General features: G+C 38.9%; 1 protein-coding gene across 4 annotated transcripts in view; it reads left to right on the top strand.

The window, feature by feature from the left end:
* The window catches only part of LOC145354356 (exocyst complex component 6-like), a 159,932-nt gene extending 146,905 nt beyond the window's left edge, over positions 1–13,027 (top strand). For all 4 annotated transcript variants that reach the window (XM_080205553.1, XM_080205555.1, XM_080205556.1 and 1 more), the window contains 2 exons: positions 6,262–6,374; positions 11,855–13,027. In XM_080205553.1, the coding sequence (XP_080061679.1) occupies positions 6,262–6,374; positions 11,855–11,987 (246 nt within the window). In that variant the 3' untranslated portion in view covers positions 11,988–13,027. The remainder of the gene's footprint in view (positions 1–6,261; positions 6,375–11,854) is intronic.
* Positions 13,028–18,661: the final 5,634 nt, after the last annotated feature.

Below are 18,661 nucleotides of genomic sequence, written 5' to 3'. Positions count from 1 at the left end.
ATCTGTAGCAAGCAATGTTGAGCTACCATTCCTGATTTTAGAAATCTAGAGCCCTTCCACCTGCACCATCTCTCCAGGCACGCATTAACTCCTATTTCTGTACTCACCAGCATGTGGCACTGACAGTCATCTGGAAATACTACCTTTGAGATCTATCTTGTTTCTAAATTTATTTCCTAATTCCATAAAATTTGTCTGCAGAACCTTGCCCCTTTTCTAACAATACAATTCAATAGTTTGTTCTCCTTACTATTGAATCCCTACCCCTCTTCCTTTCCTGACCACCACCACCACCACCCCACCATGCATCATCTTTTCTTCTCTGACCTCTTCTGGTGCAGCTGAACTATCCACGGTGCTGTGACCTTCATACTAGTTGTAGTTCCCAGAGGAGCTGTAATCGTCATCAGTATACAATACTTCCAAGTTTTGTATCATCTGCAAATTTTAGAATTGTGCCTTACAAATCAAAGTCTTGGGTCATTTAACATATATCAGGAAGAGCAAGAGTCCCAACATTGGGGAACACCACTACAGACCTTTCTCCAGCACAAAAAGCATCCATTAAACTGTTTTGTCACTCAGCCGATTCCATATCCATGTTTCTGCAGTTCCTTTTATTCCACACGCTAGCGCTATACCTTTGCACAAGCCTGGTGTATAGTACTATATCAAATGCTTTTTGCAAGTCTGTGTACAACACAGCATCAAAATTGCCCTCATCAGCCCTCTGTTACCACTTCAAAAAAACTCAAGTTCATAAAATATGATTTTCCCCTTTTAAATCCATGTTGGCTTTCCTGAATTAATCCACATTTGTCCATTTTTCTGTTGTATCCCAAATTATTGTTTCTAAAATGTCCTAGAGATTACACATCTGCAAATTGCATATTGGTGGAAGATTGTAGGTCTACTCACCTCTAGTCCTGTGTCCACGACTATTTGTAAAATCTGCTCCTGTTCCCTGTCTGCATTTGCTCTTTGCCAATCAGTGTCTCACCTCAGCACACTCTGAACATGCGTTGTGTGATTATCTGTTTCGTCACACGTGCATTGATGCATGCAGTTTGAGAATTTTTCTTTAGTGCTGTCAATACCTTTTGTTGTGGAGTTTTAACACCCATTCTTCTTGACAAATTTCCATTTGTCCTGCAGTGTCTTGCCTGTTGGAAAAAGCCAAATTCCAGGATAAAGTTTGTATAAATACTGTATAGTTTCAAAATTGTGTATTCATGCATCACTGATCTCTATGCTTTCTCATTTAATCATGAAATTCAAAATCTCCAGGCCCCACACTTCATAATCACTTACACTGCTTCTTAATTAATGAGAAATCTGTTTATTTCAATACCAGTGAAATAATCTTAATCTTAAATGTTTCCTGCTCCATACCTCCAAAGTGCCCCACCCAGTGGTCCAACCTGGGATTGAATATATTTTGAGCAATTTTGAGTGTTAGGCAAACTGTTCCAGGGATTCAACACTAACTATTTGGAAGTGCTGAAGATTAGAATTCTAACCTGAGCCTAGAATTTGATTAATTACTAGGCATGCAGACCAGTCTCCCATCCATTGACTCTGTCTACATTTCCCGCTGCCTCAGCAAAGCAGCCAAAGCATAATTTAAGGACCCGAAGCATGCTGGACATTCTCTTTTCCACCACCTTCCATCAGGAAAAAGATACAAAAGTCTGAGATCACATACCAACACCTCAAACAGCTTCTTCCCTGCTGCTGTCAGACTTTTGAATGGACTTGCCTTGCATTAAGTTCTTTCTCTAAACCTGAGCTATGACTGTAACGCTACATTCTGCACTCTCTCATGTCCTTCTCTATGAACGGTATGTTTTGTCTGTATAGCATGCAAGAAACAGTACTTTTCTCTGTGTTAATACATGTGAAGATAAATCAAATCAAAACACTAACTATTTGGGAAGTGCTAAAGGTTAGAATTCTAACCCAAGTCTAGAGTTCTATTTGATTGATTACTAGGTAATAACTCATGAAAAATAAATTGTTTGCCAGGATAATTTTAATATAAATCAACTTAAAAGTCAGTGCTTTCATTTATTCAAGCCAACCTTCGTGCTAGTAATTTTGTGGAACATTTTTCTATCTTGGACGAAACAGTAACTACAATGTGTAAAATTTTCTTGCAATCTGTTTTAACAACAATGCTGGACCATATTTTTAAAATGTGTACATGACAAATATGTATTTGTAATTGATCATTGCTTTCTGAATTTCTAACCATTGGTTTGAAACAAGATTACTACTAGGCTTATTTAGTGCGCTAACACCGGTTAATTATAGAAAAACAATTATTTAAGCCAATACACTTATTCCAAGAGGTTTTATTGTTATATGATGCTCTTAATTCATCTGCTTGAATTGCTTCTGCAATTAAAGGTGGACCAGTGGTCACCTATACTTCACCCTGGTGCAGTATAGTTAAAAATATTCTCTGGATACAGACCCTGTTTAGAAAATTCAAATCTGTAATTGTATACTGGTAGACTTCAGATGACCCGGTTCAAAGATTTTCCATAATTATCATTGTGCTTTAATAAATTCTAGTGACAACGCTACTTAAATTACTTGGCATCCTGTTTTTAGGCATTATTCCTGAATGGGATTTAAGTTGTGAATGTGATTTTGCTATGCTATTACTGAAAGTGTTTGGAAACTAAGTATACAGCAAATTAAAGTATTATTGCTTAGCCAAGCTTTGGTCCAAGTAATTACAGGTTTGTGATTATAGGGAAATTATTGGCTGTTAAATATTATGTTAAACTGCAGTTTGTGGAAGGGATAGTGTCATTCAGTGTGTGAGAAAATGTAAACGTTGATTTAGTTGGAATTTCAAATAGTTTCTTCCTTTGATGCTTGCTCCTACTCTTGATTGCCTTTTGAATTTGTTTGGATTTTCAGCTCAGCAACAAGTGTGGATTTAAATGGCTTATGGGTCAGTAGCAACATCGTATTAACTGGCAATGTAAAGGGGAAAAAATGAGGTGCAAGTAGTAACCTTTTTTTGTGTTTTATTTCGGAACACAATAGTTAACTTATGCATTTGTTGACTTACTCCTCACTTAAGCAGAATGCACAAAGCAGTGGTTTTTGAAGTATGCTTTACATTTTCGAGGTTATGCTTTAATCCCAGACTCTTTGTTTCATTCCTTATTACCTTCCCTTCCCTCCCCCTTCTAACTAAAAGTTGAGAACACTCAGCACCACATAGTCTGTTTCCATGTGGAGGGAAGGATAGTCGTGGATGTGGTATAACTATTGTCAGCACCATTCTTTAATTGCTTAATAGAAGCCAAATGCCACATACTCCTTCCTCTCTTTAAAGTAGCTCTCTGCCATAGCAAGGTGCTTTATTATTTTTCTGACGTACCTGAAAATTGACAAAATCTGCTCTTGGGTAATTCTAAGTCTTCAGTTCTCCATATAGTTAAGAGATAAGTCCTACTACAATTGAACAGGCAGAGCATGAAATCTAGACTGTTTCTGGATTTGGGTTTGCATTTTGAACTTTAAGAAACCATCTTTATTGTTCAAGTTCTCATTTTCTGTCATTTTTACTGATTTCAATCTTTCACAAATTGAACCAATTAGGTTTAAGGCAATAGTTTGCTGAAAAGATGAGCAATTTCAACACTAAATGTTTTTCTCAGCAGGTTTCTGCTCTGTTTTCTCATTCATCTTCTTCTCTGAAAACTCTTTCCAGCGTTGATGAATATGCTCCAGTAGACAATTTGTACAGAGCTTTATAATTGAGTCTGATCCTGTCCTTGTGCAAACACTTTGAGCAGGAGCATCTGGATGACTCTCTATCCTATCATCCCTCCATCACTCTGATCAAACATAAGTTTCCTGGTCTGTATGGCTCAGCTATTCTCTGGATGAACACCGAGGCATGGGAGAGGCTCTTAATATGGGCCTATAAAGAACAATACATAGAAATTAGAAAGCAGAAACAAGCTTTTTGGCTGAGTCATTTCGTAAAGGCTTTCCTCTCCAGTCCAAATCATATTTAACCACCTTACTTCCACCTTATCAACATCGGTACTGCCTTCCTTTGTCATACCCCCAAATTTCTCTGCTATTCCACAGCACTGGACCACCTTCTTTTAAGAGTGAAGGGGCTCCATTTTTTTTCAATAGAAATGCATTATTAACTCCAAATTCCATCTGCCACACTGTAACACATTTCAACATCTTGTCAACATTCCCTTTATCATTCCTATTAGTCTTCTAGAAAATCAGCTATTTTGGATGGGATTTTCTGGCCCTTCCCAGCAGCAGGATCTTCCTGGTCCTGCTGAAATCAAGAGATTTGAATGGCTCACCACATTCTCTGGAGAAACATGGCAGGGCTGGAAAATCCTGGCTTGTGTGTCCTACTTTGGTCAAATTTTCTCTCAATTTCCTCTGCACATGTATCCAAATCATAGATATACACCGTGAATAAAGTTGAACCCTGTAGGATGTCACTACCAACCCAACTACACTTTAGCTGTGGGGGTTTAACTACAGTTAAACCCCCACATACTATCTTGTCAGAGTTTCATAAAATCTGTGTACGTTTATCAAGACGATATGTTAATTTATACTCCTCCACAGGTGGGGGACCGTGCTGCGATGCACTGCTCTGCCTAGAGGTTGGAGTATAGATTAACAAAATGCACCCAACTGGCTCTGGTCACCAGGCTTTATATGGCAAACTATTGGAGAAAATTGAATTTTAGATCTTTTAGTTGCGAGACCGTTATTCCACCACTTGAACTTCAAGCCTTTTCCAGTTCAATTCCATTCAGAGTTCCAGTATAATTTAATGCAAAAATAATAATCAGGCTATTATAATCTGCACAAGTCTTTCTAGTTTTTTTAAAACTAAAAGACCAACTGGTCTATCTAGCCTGTCAAACAGTCGTGGCGCCTTATCCATTAACGGTACCCATCCAGTGCCACATAATCTCCTAGGAGAGGTGAAAAAAATAAAAAGCTAAACCAATTAGGGATAGAGAATTACACAGTTTAGGAAATCAAACTGGTTCAGAAGATGAAAAGTCTCCTGTATTGCATGATCTGTATAGAAAATCAGTGTTCACGTGAACAAGCTGGCAACCTGTCCCACAGGCACACTGTTCTGTGGGGAAATCAAGAACTGCCTAACTTACAGTCTAGTTCTGCCCTATATAAGATGATTCTGAGCCTGTTGTCCACTGGTGAATGTGGTAGCCATCCTACATCCAAATAGACAGGAAATGAATGAACGACTAATTGTTTTTGGTGTTCGTTGAAAGAGGGATTTGACCCAGAGCATCAGCAGAATTTTAAAAAATAGCGTTTCTGGGAACTTTAACACTTACTTCAACAATCATACTGGGAGTGGTTTAATATCTTAGCTGAAGAGCTGCATCTCCAACAGACCCTGATTGTCATTGCGATGTTGGTCCATATTATATGTTCTTGGTGTGGGGCTTCAATCTTAATGTTGAGATCATTGCTACGTATGTTAAACTGACACTTGTTAAAAGACAGCCAGGACTTATTCAGAAATTGAGGTGGTGTTCAAAGAAATTGCTGATATTGTTGGAAAGATTCAGCCATTATTATATTCTGCTACTTGGATTTTCGGAAAATCATGGTAGGGATCTACTGGGATAAAACATGATGCTGAACAGAGGCATGGGAAAATAAGTTCTATTTCCCCTTGACTTTCTAGTGGTGGACAGTAGGGCACACAAGATGCAGTTAAAAATGTGAGTAATGCTGAGAGGTCACGCGTTTGCAGTTTAGTGCTGCTCTCTTGGAACCCAAGCATCAAAGTAAAAGTACCTCATCAAATTACCTCTCCAGTAATGGGTTCAGCAAACCAGGAAAGAAATAGACTGTTGAAGCAGACTGTGAACGCCTGTCCAGTTCAAATTTTTAATTCAATTTCTTAAAAGTAACCTCCAGTGTTCAGTACTTAAAGCTTGGAGAAGTTTGTTGTGTAATTTTCAATGCCTTTTGATTCAAATCATATAAAAAGTTGCAGAGTTAGTTTGAATTGTGTCAATTATTTGTGCCTAATAGCTTTGAAGTTAAACTTAATGTGTGACAAGAAGTCTTGGGTAACCTGTTTTTTGTTCAGTCCTACTATAATTCTCTGCATTGCTTTTCTTCCAGCATGATGATATTTACAAATTGCATAATTACACCAGTACTTGTTTTAAAGAAGTGTATAATACCATGTATTGTCTTTTGTAGCTGCTTGACCTGTTTATGGTGTGGGACTGGTCGACATATCTAGCTGATTATGGGCAAGCCACATCCAAGTATCTGAGAGTGAATCCCAGTACCGCTTTGATCCTCCTTGAGAAGTAAGCATCATAAACAGTTTTTTATGCCTCTTTTATATGTGTTAAGCATGGTTAACTTAGGCAATACTTAAGGTGATTTTTTTTTTGCTTGTATTATTTGAAAAAAAAGTATTGATTTCTTTCTTGTTTACTTTTTCATTTGTCTTGTCTTTTATAAAATCAGGAAGTCATTAATGTGTTTTAGATATAAACTGTAATTTTAGTAAAGCTATGTATTTTAAATTCTTGCATACTGGCTACAGCATTTTTCAACTGTTCTTTCTAATTGCTTGAAGTAGCTTTTGACTACTTCTTCATTCATTATTTCACCATTCTTCTTTTGCTAAATTGGTGCAAAGCAGAATCTACAGAAAGTAAGTTGTTTGCATATTCCAGGTCTTGCTGCTATATATGACTCTATGGGGAATTGCATTTTATCTTTTAGAAATGACTTTCATGATTGTGTGCATATTTAACATCATAGATTTATGAGCCATTGACATGAAGCATTTGTGACATGCTTGATTATAAACTGCTTTGATTTTGCATTCCTAAGCCTGTTTGAGACAGCAACTACCATACAAAGCAGCTAGCATCTAATTCATGACATTAAAAGCTGTCCTTTTGAGCAATCTAATGAGATTTTATTTCCTTTTAATCTGAGCACGTTTCCTGTTAAGACAAATTGACTTTGTTGCGGTGGTGTTTTCAGTTTTTGATGCAGTGTTTTGGGAATGCTGTTTACACTGACTTCAAAGCCAATGAATAAGTAATATTTCGTCCACCTTTGTGTACATGACTTCATAGAATTATAGAACATATCCATCAATAGCAATAGGGAATGAATAAATGTATAATTCATAGAATCATAGAATAGAATTATAGAATCCCTACAGTGCAAAAAGAGGCCATTCAGCTCAGAGTCTGCACCAATCACATCCCACCCAGGCCCTATTCCTGTAACCCCACACATATACCCTCCTAATCCTCTGACAATAGAGCCAATTTAGCATGTCCAATCAACCTAACCCCCTCATCTTTGGGAGGAAGCTGGAGCATCTGGGGGGAAACCCACGCAGACGTGGGGAGCAAGTGCAGACTCCACACAGGCAGTGACCGGAGGCTGGAATTGAACCTGGCTCCTTAGTGCTATGAGACAGCAGTGCTAACCACTATGCCACAAACAAAATCTGGAGAAGCACAAAACATGTCAACACTAGAAGGGGAAAAAGTTTTTAAAAATGATCCTTTCATAGGATGCGGGCATCGCAGGCTTGACGAACATTTTTGGTCAAAAAGCAGTTCATGTCTTGTAGGTACACCCACAGTACTGTCAGGAAAGGAGTTCCAAGGTTATGACCCAGTAGCAGTAAAAGAAAAGCAATTATAGTTCCAAGTCAGGATGATGTGTAGCTTGGAGGTGAATTTGCAACTTAAAATCCCAAATGTTGGAGTTTTACCAGTTTCATTTGGCTTATGTTTCCTACCATAAATGGAACAATTTAGACACTCCAACTTTTTTGAAACCCAAGCTGAACTCTTTTTTTTTTAATCCTTCCTACACTAAATATTGGCTGCAGCCAAGATGGTAACAGCTAAAAACATGGCCAGTTGGGATAAAATTCTTCTTCCCCAAAATAAGTGAAACTGCTCTTTAATTTGACTTTCTTAATTACCTACTGCTCTGACTCAAACTCCCTGTTAATGGCGGCAAAAATATCTTCACAGTTTCCATAGCCAACTCGCTCTTCTACTCCCTCATCCCAGGGGCTGAATTTAATGTGCTACAGTGAGTGTGAGTACCTAAATCAGAATCATTCAGTAATAAATGTCAACATGTACTCTAAAACAAAACCTTCAATATTCTGCAGTTCCGTACCCATGCTTGGAGATGGTTGCAGTATCTAACTAGTGCAAAGATCTGTGGAAAATGAATTATGTTTCCCTTTTGTTATCCATTGATTATGGCTAGTGAGAGGAGGCAGTATCAATTTTACAGTTGTAAGGTAAATGTACTCAACTTAAGACTATTTCATGTATCAGCAGCCTTTACATGAAGCATTTTCAGACATTCTAGCTTTTTTTGTAAGTTTTGATCTTGATACCTTGTAATACTTGCAATTTATTTTGAAATAATATTCCATACCTACTTTTCCATTTTTTATAAAAGACTCAGATGCTTCAAAGCTTAAATTCTGTCCAGTCATTACTCCCACCTTAAATTATACATAACCAATACATACAATGGCCCTGTTAGATCATCACTGAGCTGTCTCCAATGCTTAAATATTATGATTGCAGCAGAGATCGATAAGGCTGTTGAAAAGCAAGCAAGAGGTTTCACATCTGGGAAAGCTGTTTTGAGACACAGAAGAGGATGTTGGTCAGAAAGGTTCTCTGGCTGAAAAGATCAGAATAGATGGGTTGTTTGGAGATTTAAGGGCACAAGGAATGACTGAAGGGAGCCTTGCTGCTATATTATGTATTTTAATATGCCTTTATTATGTCACCTGTACACATCAGTAAAGTGAATCAACACAGCTTTCTTGAATCTCTCTCAAGGAACTAAAGATTTTTTAAATGTAGGAATTCTTGTGGCTCTCCTCTTAACCTTTTCTGTATCACTCACCATATGAGGGTTCCAAAACTAGCCACAGTTTTCTAAATGTGATTTAACCAAGCCGTTATGCAAGATGGTAAGCCTAGTTTGTTTCTTAAATAACCTTTATTAACATTACCCAGTACTGCATTTGCTTTGGCTGCAACTTCTCTGCACTGGTTCTATACAGATGAATACGAAACATACAAATGTCATGTGGCTTAGTGATCTGTAATGGTTTATTAAAGGCAAGTTATTTTCAACTAAATCTAAAATTTTGTGACAAATCATTATCTTAAATTCTGAATAGTTTCTATGCAAATTCAGTTTGCATCAAGTTCCGATGAAGAGTCCACGACTCGGAACGTTAACTGTGTTTCTGTCCTGATCATTCCTGGCAGATCCGCTGGGTTTTTCCAGCGTCCCCCATCCTTGTTTCAGATTCCAGCCTGCAGTGTTTTGCTTATGTCAGTTCCCACTCAGCTGGGTAATGAGAAAGGAGAAATGGCAACCAATAAAATCCTTCAGCTGAGAGTGAATATCAATAACTGAAGAATCACATGGAGTAATTTCTTACCTCTGGTACAGCGAATGAAATGAAACAGATGGAAGCCGGGCACATGGCCCTTCCCTCCCTGAATCCAGAAAACATGTTGACAGTCAGTGTAAAGTTTTAAAATGAGCTGATTTGTTTTCTGGGAGTCAGAGTTACTGGATGTTGATTTACTATTTATCTTAAATTTATATCTTAGTAAATTTTAATGTAAAATGTACCTTCCCGTTAGTGGTAGCAGTGTAGCATCTCAGTTCTGTAGCTTGCACAACCAGTGCTGAAGTGTAGTCACTGGTGTAGGAAATCCAGCAGCTAATCTGCACACAGCAAACTCCCACAAACAGCAGTTTGATCATCTGATTTTTTTTTTAATGATGATGATAATTAAAGGGTAAATGTTGCTAAGAATGAACAGCCTGCTGCTCTTCGAGGTAGAGTTATGGAACCTTTACATACACATGAAAGGGGTGGCGGGGGGGGGAGCCTTGATTTAACATTTCATCCGAAAGGTAGCACCTCCAATAGTGCAGTGCTTAGCACCACACTGGAGAGTCCATCTTGATTTTTGTACCAAAGTGAAACTTGAACCTGGGACCATGTAATTCAGGTGAGTGCTACCAATAGAGCCAGAGAGCTACAACAGAGATTCTTGTGTTCTAATAGACTCTAGTTGTTTGCTAACTAAGTGCCGTGCAGTTTGCTATTCAACAATGAATACTCATAAATTATAAAGTATACAAGAAGGGACCAAAGTAGAAAAAGCATTGATCTGACATAAAATTAATAAAAGATGGCTTTTCAATCTGTTACCTTCTGCATAAGAGCTCTGTAGAATCACACCTGTCTGTTGTCTTGTATGAAAGTTTATATATTTTAAAACTGTATTGAGAGCCTTTTTGAGATGGAACAGGTGTCCATTGGCCTGAATACATCAACTGAATTTAGTTGAGCATCCCCGTCAGTCTGCTTGTAAGGTTGCTAATGTTCGGAAATGAATTAGGGACTGGAGTTGGGGTTAGCTATAAGTTGTACTTAATTTTAAAAATTACACTATTTATTTAAGACTTTTTAATAGCATACAATCTGTAATTAACCTGAACCCAAACCCCCATTGATATTGCTTTGACCCAGCTTTGCAAGAAAACTTGACCATCATTATTTTCCCAATGTTTCCTCCCCCACCCCTTTATGGAAATTTAAATCCTCATATTTCATCTGTGATTGGAAATTCAATGTAGACTACTCAAACGACAACTTGCTCTTGTGTAGTTTCTTTTGCTGTATAGGAGCATTGCCAGGCATAATTTGATCCTGAGCCACTTAAGGATCAGTGGCCAAAGCTTGGTTGGAGGGGTAGGTTCTTCAGGAGCATCTTAACCAGAAATGAAAAGCTTGACCTTTTGAGGAACATTTGAGGACTCTGGGTCTGTACTTGATGGAGCTTAAAAGGATGAGGAGGGATCCCGTTGAAACTTACAGAATGCTGAAAGGCCTGGGTAGATTGGATGTCGGGAAGATATTTCCAATAGTCGGAGAGACTAGGATCTGCAGAGTAAAGGGATGACCCTTTAGAACCTAGATAAGGAGGAATTTCTTCAGCCAGCAGATCGTGAATTTATGGAATTTGTTGCTACAGGAGGCTTTGGAGGCCAGGTCATTGACTGTATTTAAGACAAAGGTGGAAAGGTTCTTGATTAGTAAGGCAATCAAAGGTTATGGGGAAAAGACAAGAGGATTTGGTTGAGAAACTTATGAGCCATGATTAAATGACAGAGCAGACTTGATGGGCCAAATGGCCTAATTCATCTCCTATATCTTATGATCTTAGCGGGATTCAAGGAACATCTTGGAGGAGAAACAGGCTGAGGGACTTATGGAGGGAATTTCAGAGCTTGGGACCTTGACAGTTCAGCCACCTGTAGAGCAGAGAAGGAAATTGGGCATGCACCAGAGGCTAAATTTGGAGAAATCCACAGTTCTCTCCTGTTTCTGGAACTGATCAGAGGGAATGAAGCCGTGGAGAAGGATTTGAACACGTGAGAATTTTAAATTTGAATCACTGCACTTTGATCACTAAACACGAGGATGATCGATGAACAGGATAGGGACGTCATATTTTTGAATTTGTTGAGGTCAATGGGGGAAAGGGGTGCAGCTGGGAATTGAAAAGCCTGCTTCATATTTGTAAAATGATGTATCACCCCAAATCATACTTTCAAATATCACCCGTTTTACTTTCAGTGAATGGTGTGCTGTTAATAGACTTGTTAGGTTATAACACTGATCTGAATATGTTGAAAGTTTTAGAAGCAATATATTACTAAAAATGTGGCTTTATTTCTTCTGCAGAATGAAAGACACCAACAAAAAGAACAATATATTTTCTCAGTTCAGAAAAAATGACCGTGACAAGCAGAAACTCATTGAAACAGTAGTGAAACAGCTACGCAGTTTGGTGTATGGTATGGCCCAACACACATAAAGACTTGTGTCTCTGTTTTGTTCCTATCATTTACCATTCTTAACAGCATTCGTATACAACAGTCGGAGCAAAGCCCTTAAAGAATAAGACTGTGTCAAGTACAAAACAAACAATTCAGAATGTGAAGGGTAGAATGGAATAAGATGACGAGAAATGGGGAAAATGTTTTGTATGTATTTTTCAAATCATGCAGAAGTTGGTGTTTTGAAATTTTCTGAATATGTGCGGTGGCCTTTACTACACGTGGCAAATGTTTATTACAGTTTCCAAGGAACTGGAAAGCTGAAAATTAGAGCAAATATGCTCAATTATTGGGCAGTGTGGATACAGAGGAAGGTGCTTAGGTAAGTTAACAAAATATTTCTCACAGGATTTACCAGTTGGAGTTGCAACATGATTTTTGTTTTAATTTAGCAGTAATACTGTGCTCTCTAACCTTGTGCAATGGATTGACGGTGACATTACTTTGTAAATATTAAACAAAAAAAGCCATGATGTTCCAGTCTTGCATACAGAGTTGGCTATTGTTTCTGTTTCACTTTATTGGCCTGATGTTTTGTATGTTTTACCTGCATTAATGTTCAATCTTAACTTGATTTCCATTATTCACATTGTGAAAGATGTTCAGGATTATTCAATCTTTATTCACATGACAAATATTACTGCACATAAATTGGTATTTTTAGTTTTTACTCAGGGCTGTACCATGTGAATTTTCTTGGGTTTTTTGCAGAATTATAAAAATGAACTTGAAGCACTAGCCTATAACAATCACAAGTAATGAAATTACTTTTGATCTGTTTCAGCACATTTCTGTCTTTTGATGCAAGTTCAGACTATTGATTGATTCTGATTTGATTTTCTCTGCACTCCCAGTTTGAAAGTGTTACTGTCTTCATTATTTTACTGTATGACCTCATTTCAGTTTGACTCCTGTTTGTAAGACAGACAAAAATGAAGGAAATTAAATTCTGTAAATTGATCTATTGCAATACCTTATTCTTACTCTGTAATAAAAGTAACCCTGAGCACTTTTTAATTGCTAACTTCTGACGTCTCCATTTTATTTCACTGGCTGATGTGTACTTTACAGGTAATTAGAAATTACTTAATCTATTTGGAATTATTGTGCTATTTTAATTTTTTTGAAGCACCATCTGTACCTGAAGAACAAAGAAAATTACAGCATAGGAATAGGCCCTATGGCCCTCCAAGTCTGCACTGACCATGCTGCCTGAATTAACTAAAACTCCCTACCCTCCTGGGGACCATATCCCTCCTATTCTCATCCTATTCATGTACTGGTCAAGACGCTCCTTAAAGTGATTATGGTATCTGCTTCTGCTACCTCCCTGGCTACAAGTTCCAGGTACCCACTATTCTGTGCAAAAAAAAACTGCCTCATACATCTCCTTTAAACCTTGCCCCTCACACCTTAAACCTATGCGCCCTAGTAATCGAAATTTCTGGTTAAGACTGACTCACTAATGCTTCAAGTATTGCCTATCAATCCTTCAATGTAAGGGTTACTCATTAATCCTCCCATGCCAGATTTACATTTTTAATACTTCTATACCGCATTCACTTTCATTAATATTTCGACGCCAGATTCGCTGCTTATTACTTCTCTGCCAATGTCTCTCACTTACCATGCCAGATTCACTCCTTAACACTTCCATGCCAGAGTCACACTCAGTACTTCCATACCGGTGTCACTCCGACCACAGTGTGCCTTGACAGCTGTTGTCTGAAAGTATCACACAAGTAATATTTAACCCACAAATTTAAAATGCCTTTTGAAAAGGAAACAATAGGGAATGATTGTAATGTAATTTCAAGACTCTAGCATAAGCCAACCTAGCATCATGTTTACTGTTTCGTATATGCAGAATGTTTTAAATGAATCACTCTCTGGTATCCTTTATCCTGAGGACCTTGTTACACTCCAGATGTTAGTTTGGGCAATGAATACTCAGCAGAGTGAAGTTGCACTGTCAAGTCTGCTTTGCTTACTGGCTCAGAAATGTCATTGACCTTTATTAGCACCAAGCTGATAGGGCAGCATACATTTATTAAAAAGTTTCTGGACAATCTGCATGGTTAACAGTTTATATAGCAGCCAATGTGAAGTCATTTTCTTCACACCTAGGTAAGCAGTGCAGATCATGTTATGTGGGCATCTCTCATCCACGTCATACTATGTTCATTATTTAGTGGGGATGCATCGCTCTACACTGACTGAAATGGTTCACTGGACACTTCCACAAGCAACTATGCTGATTGTGTAAAGATATTTTTCCTTTTGTGGACAACAATCAAATGGCTGCAACAGGGAATTTTCAAAGATCTTTTAAATAGAAAAGGACAAAGCCATTGGTATGCTCTTTTATTCTTTAGGAAATCAATTACTGATGCACTGACTGTCCCATAGTTATTCCCTTTCCTCCTTATTATTGTTCCCTCCTTCTCCAACCGTTTAGTGTCTTGTTGATAGCACTGCTCCCCATGAGTTTTTCACTCTTGTGTCTTATTGCTGCCTTTATCCAATCACCTGCAGTTTCTAACTAATCTCCCCAGTCTCTCATCACTGCAAACAAACACTCCCTGATTTGGGCCCCACTCCACTCCCCTGAACAACGGGCAATCGAACACTATTTGGCATGTTTTTTTCCCCAAAGTTCCTTAAATGACAGACTCAACTGATTTATTTGCCATTTGGGCATTTTTAAAACTTTAGAATTTTTATTTTACTTAAAGTAAATAATTAGAATTGGATAGATCTGTAAATTCCCAATATGCCATGTAGGGAATTTCTTCATTAAATTGTTGCATCAAATTGGTCACATGCTTAAATATTAACACTTTCATTTTACCATAGTAACAGAATTAATATCGAGACCCTTTATGTAAGTGTCTGCTGTTGTGGACTACTTTGAATTAAAGATTGAGGTGTTGTTTGCTAATTTTCTGGTTTTAAATATTCCTTTCCTGGTAATTACCTAGAATTGATGCAGAGAAATGGAGAACCTTGAAACTTGGTTCATCTTACTGTATTTTAATCCCTTCACGGCCTTCAGTGCTTTAATCTTCAAAACCTAACAATTCATTAGGTTTGCATCTCCTATCCAACGCTTACTAACAGAGGATGAGTAGGTTCATTTTTGTTCTTTAAATGTCCAGATAAAGAAATGTTTTCATTGCTCACATAAATTTGCCATACGTGGAATACTAGATTCCATATAAATTGTCTATCCTGTGTTGGGTGTCTGTCTTTTGGGTGCATGTCCTTGTACTGTTGATTTGAAGGCTCTGTAGTGACCCAAGTCCCACGAATAGACCCAAAAGCAGACCTTTCAAGATGGCACCAGAGCGAGGTGACTACTTAAAGCTGTGCTCAGCATACCTTCTATTTCCATCTTCTACACTGGTTCTGTGCTTCTAAGACTTAATAACTATCGTTACAGTTAGAATGAAATTGATTTTTCTCTGCATCCTAGCTATGACTGTAACACTACATTCTGCACGTCTTTCCTTCTCTATGAACGGTATGTTTCGTCTGTATCGTATGCAAGAAACACTTTTACTGTATACTAAGACGTGACAATAAATCTAATCAAGTAAAAAGGGTTAGGTTTTTAAATCTTTGTATTCTTATCACATGATCCAAATGAGTCAGAATGCTTGATTTTTAAACGCTTTTTGTTCCTGGAGCGTATCCCTCGGCTCATTCTCGGGATGTGGCTTGATGTCAGTGGCGAGGAGGAAGGTTTCGATTTTAGCAACAGCCGGGCTATGTTAATCACTGCTTATTATTGGATGTAACTGTTACATTAACCCGAGAACCATTCACACTGTCTCGGCTGCCCCCAAGTTTTCCGATTAGATTGTTATTTGATCCTCGAAGTAATTGAGGCTAAACCTATTTCTATGGATTGGCGGGGTGGGGGAAAGAGTAAAGCTTGTTTACCATCAAGAAAGAGATCATTTCAATGTCCCAACACCGAGGAGAATAGTTTAATGTGGCCAGTCTCACTCCGGCAACTTCGTGTTTGTTGTTCTGTGGGTTGAGAAACTGTGTGTGGCCGTTTCTTGGCTTTCTACAGGAAATAAATGTGTCTCCGCAAAGACAACAGTTCATTACGTTCTTCCCCGTCCCTGTCTTCTCCTCCCTCCCCCCCACTCTATTAAATCCCTTGTGGATCTTGTGTTTTCTCTCTCTGTTGTCGAATTCTCTCTGTTTATGTCCGGTAATTATCCGGATTAACTGCGATATACAGGGCCAGTCGAGGAGAGGAGAATGGATTCTGAAATTGGCAGCGGGATTATGAAAGGGGAGGTAGATGTGTTCTGTGAAGTGGAAGGGGGGAGGGGGCAGAGAGCTCGGTGCTTCAGCAAGAGATGAAAGAAGCCGACTTCTAATTGGGCTGACGGCGAATCTTGAAAGAAGTTGTGACTCCTGGAGCAGGAATGAAGATGGAATCCTCCATCCCAGCTTGTAAAGGATCCTGGCCTTCCCCAGTGCATTACTCTGGGAATACCTCGGTGTTTGCTTTCCACGGTTCAAAGGGAGCGGTATTACTCTGATTCTGTTTTCTATCTTATTTGTTCCGAAAAAGAATCCTATTTGGGGGGTGGTGATGAGATTGCAAGGACAGAATTTAGAAAAATAAAAACCTCGGTTCTTTTAAAAACAAAATGATCTGAGTTTTGTAGTTACTACTATTCCAGCTTACGGACATCAAGTATCAGCTCAAAGTATGACTGGAGGTTAACGGTGCTCTCAAACGCACTGAAGAAGCCAGTTTCCCATCTTTTAGGGATTGTACCAATATCATTCTAGGACCGGGCCAAAGTGACCTGGGTGCTGTTGTTAGACTTTTTACTGTGTTTACGCCAGTCCAACGCCGGCATACCCACATCATGCTTTTTTATACCAGGGCATAGTTGTTGAGTTTTACAGCACAGAAAGAAGCCCTTCAGCCCATCGTGCCGGTCGTCAGGCGCCTATGCGTTATAATCCAATTTTGTGGAGATGCCGGCGTTGGACTGGGGTGAACACAATAAGAAGTCTCAACGCCAGGTTAAAGTCCAACAGGTTTATTTGATAGTAAACGCCACATGCTTTCGGAACACGCTGTTCCTTCGTCAGGTGAGTGGAGAAGGGACAGCGTGTTCCGAAAGCTTGTGGCGTTTACTATCAAATAAATCTGTTGAACTTTAACCTGGTGTTGTGAGACTTATTACTCTGCTAATCCCATTTCCCCATAGCCCTTGTATGCTATGGCGTTTCAAGTTCTCATCTAATGCTGTTTAAATGTTGCAAGGGTTCCCATCTCTACATCCTTTCAGGCAGAGTTCCAGATTCCCACCATCTTCTGGGTGAAGAAGTATTTCTCTCAAATCCCCTCTAACTCGCCTGCCCTTTACCTTGTAAATCTATGCCCGCTGGTCAGTGACCCCTCTACCGAGTTCCTTCCTATCTCCCCAATTGTGCATACCTTAACCAGATCCGTTGCGGAGTGCTGCAGTACAGAGGTAAAGGGTGTCCTTTTGGCTAAAATGAAGCAGTAGATCATTAGCCCGGGAGGGGTTGCAATACTTCATCCTGTCAGTTTGGATCTTGTTTGCATCCCATCTTGGACTTGATCAAAGTCTTGTCTTGGCAGCTTGGAGTGGGTTTGTCCCTCATGTGGGGACCATGATTGGACTTGATTTGAATGGGGAAAAGGCAGGAAAATGGGGGTGAAAAAAAATCAGCCATGATTGGATGGCGGAACAGGCTCGATGGGCCGAGTGACTTAGGAGCAGAATTAAGTCTTACGGTCTTTTGGAATTGGATTTTTTGATTAGAATTAAAGCACCAAAAGAAACTAAATGAAAGCCCACCCCCTACTCCTCTGATCCAAGGAAAACAACCCTAGCCTCTCTTCAGAGCTGAAAAGCTCCAGCCTAGGCAGCATCCTACTGGATCTCGGCATCGTCTCTAATTACAGATGTTCTGTTTTCCCCCTATCTAAATGTTTGATACGTTGAATGAAGGCAGCCGGTGGAGACTTGTTCATGTGTACAACAGCATGCGGAGAGCTTCAATGGGCGGCGGGGGAGATCTGAATGAAAGCCAGACAGGAGTCACAAAGTATTGCTTGGTTGACCACCGGATAGAGGTTAAGCTGTAAGATTGAGCTCAATGTAGGGGTTAAAGCCAGCCCATGATGTAAATAAATATGTCAACTGTATTTAAACCTGAATTGGTGATATCGTTTCATTTGATCTGTGTGCTAACAGTTTAAGTAGTTAACCTGACGCAATAGGCTTTAGTTATTTCTGTGTGTTGTCCCTGCCGATTGTGCCGGGATCAAGATCGCTTATCCAAAGAATAGCAGAAGATGTTGGTTACAATAGGAAGCAGGACAGTATGATAACCTTGATTAATAAATAGTTTTTATATTCCGAATGGTGTTTGTAAGTAATGTATTTCAATTCCTCAGTGACATTGAATGTCATGTGATTCGGTATTAATCGCACCAAAGTTCTCACCTATTCCGCATAATAATTGCTTCACATTCAGAACGGAGCTAAACGTTTATTCCACACTGGGGGAAAAAGCACAGAAGCAAAAAAATAAATGCACCCCCTATTCATGATTAAGCTAAACATTTAAATGCACATTTCTT

Source organism: Carcharhinus amblyrhynchos, chromosome 17 (genome assembly GCF_965287045.1).
Source record: "Carcharhinus amblyrhynchos chromosome 17, sCarAmb.v2.hapA, whole genome shotgun sequence".
Taxonomy (NCBI): domain Eukaryota; kingdom Metazoa; phylum Chordata; class Chondrichthyes; order Carcharhiniformes; family Carcharhinidae; genus Carcharhinus; species Carcharhinus amblyrhynchos.
This window is presented reverse-complemented; position numbering and strand designations above follow the sequence as displayed.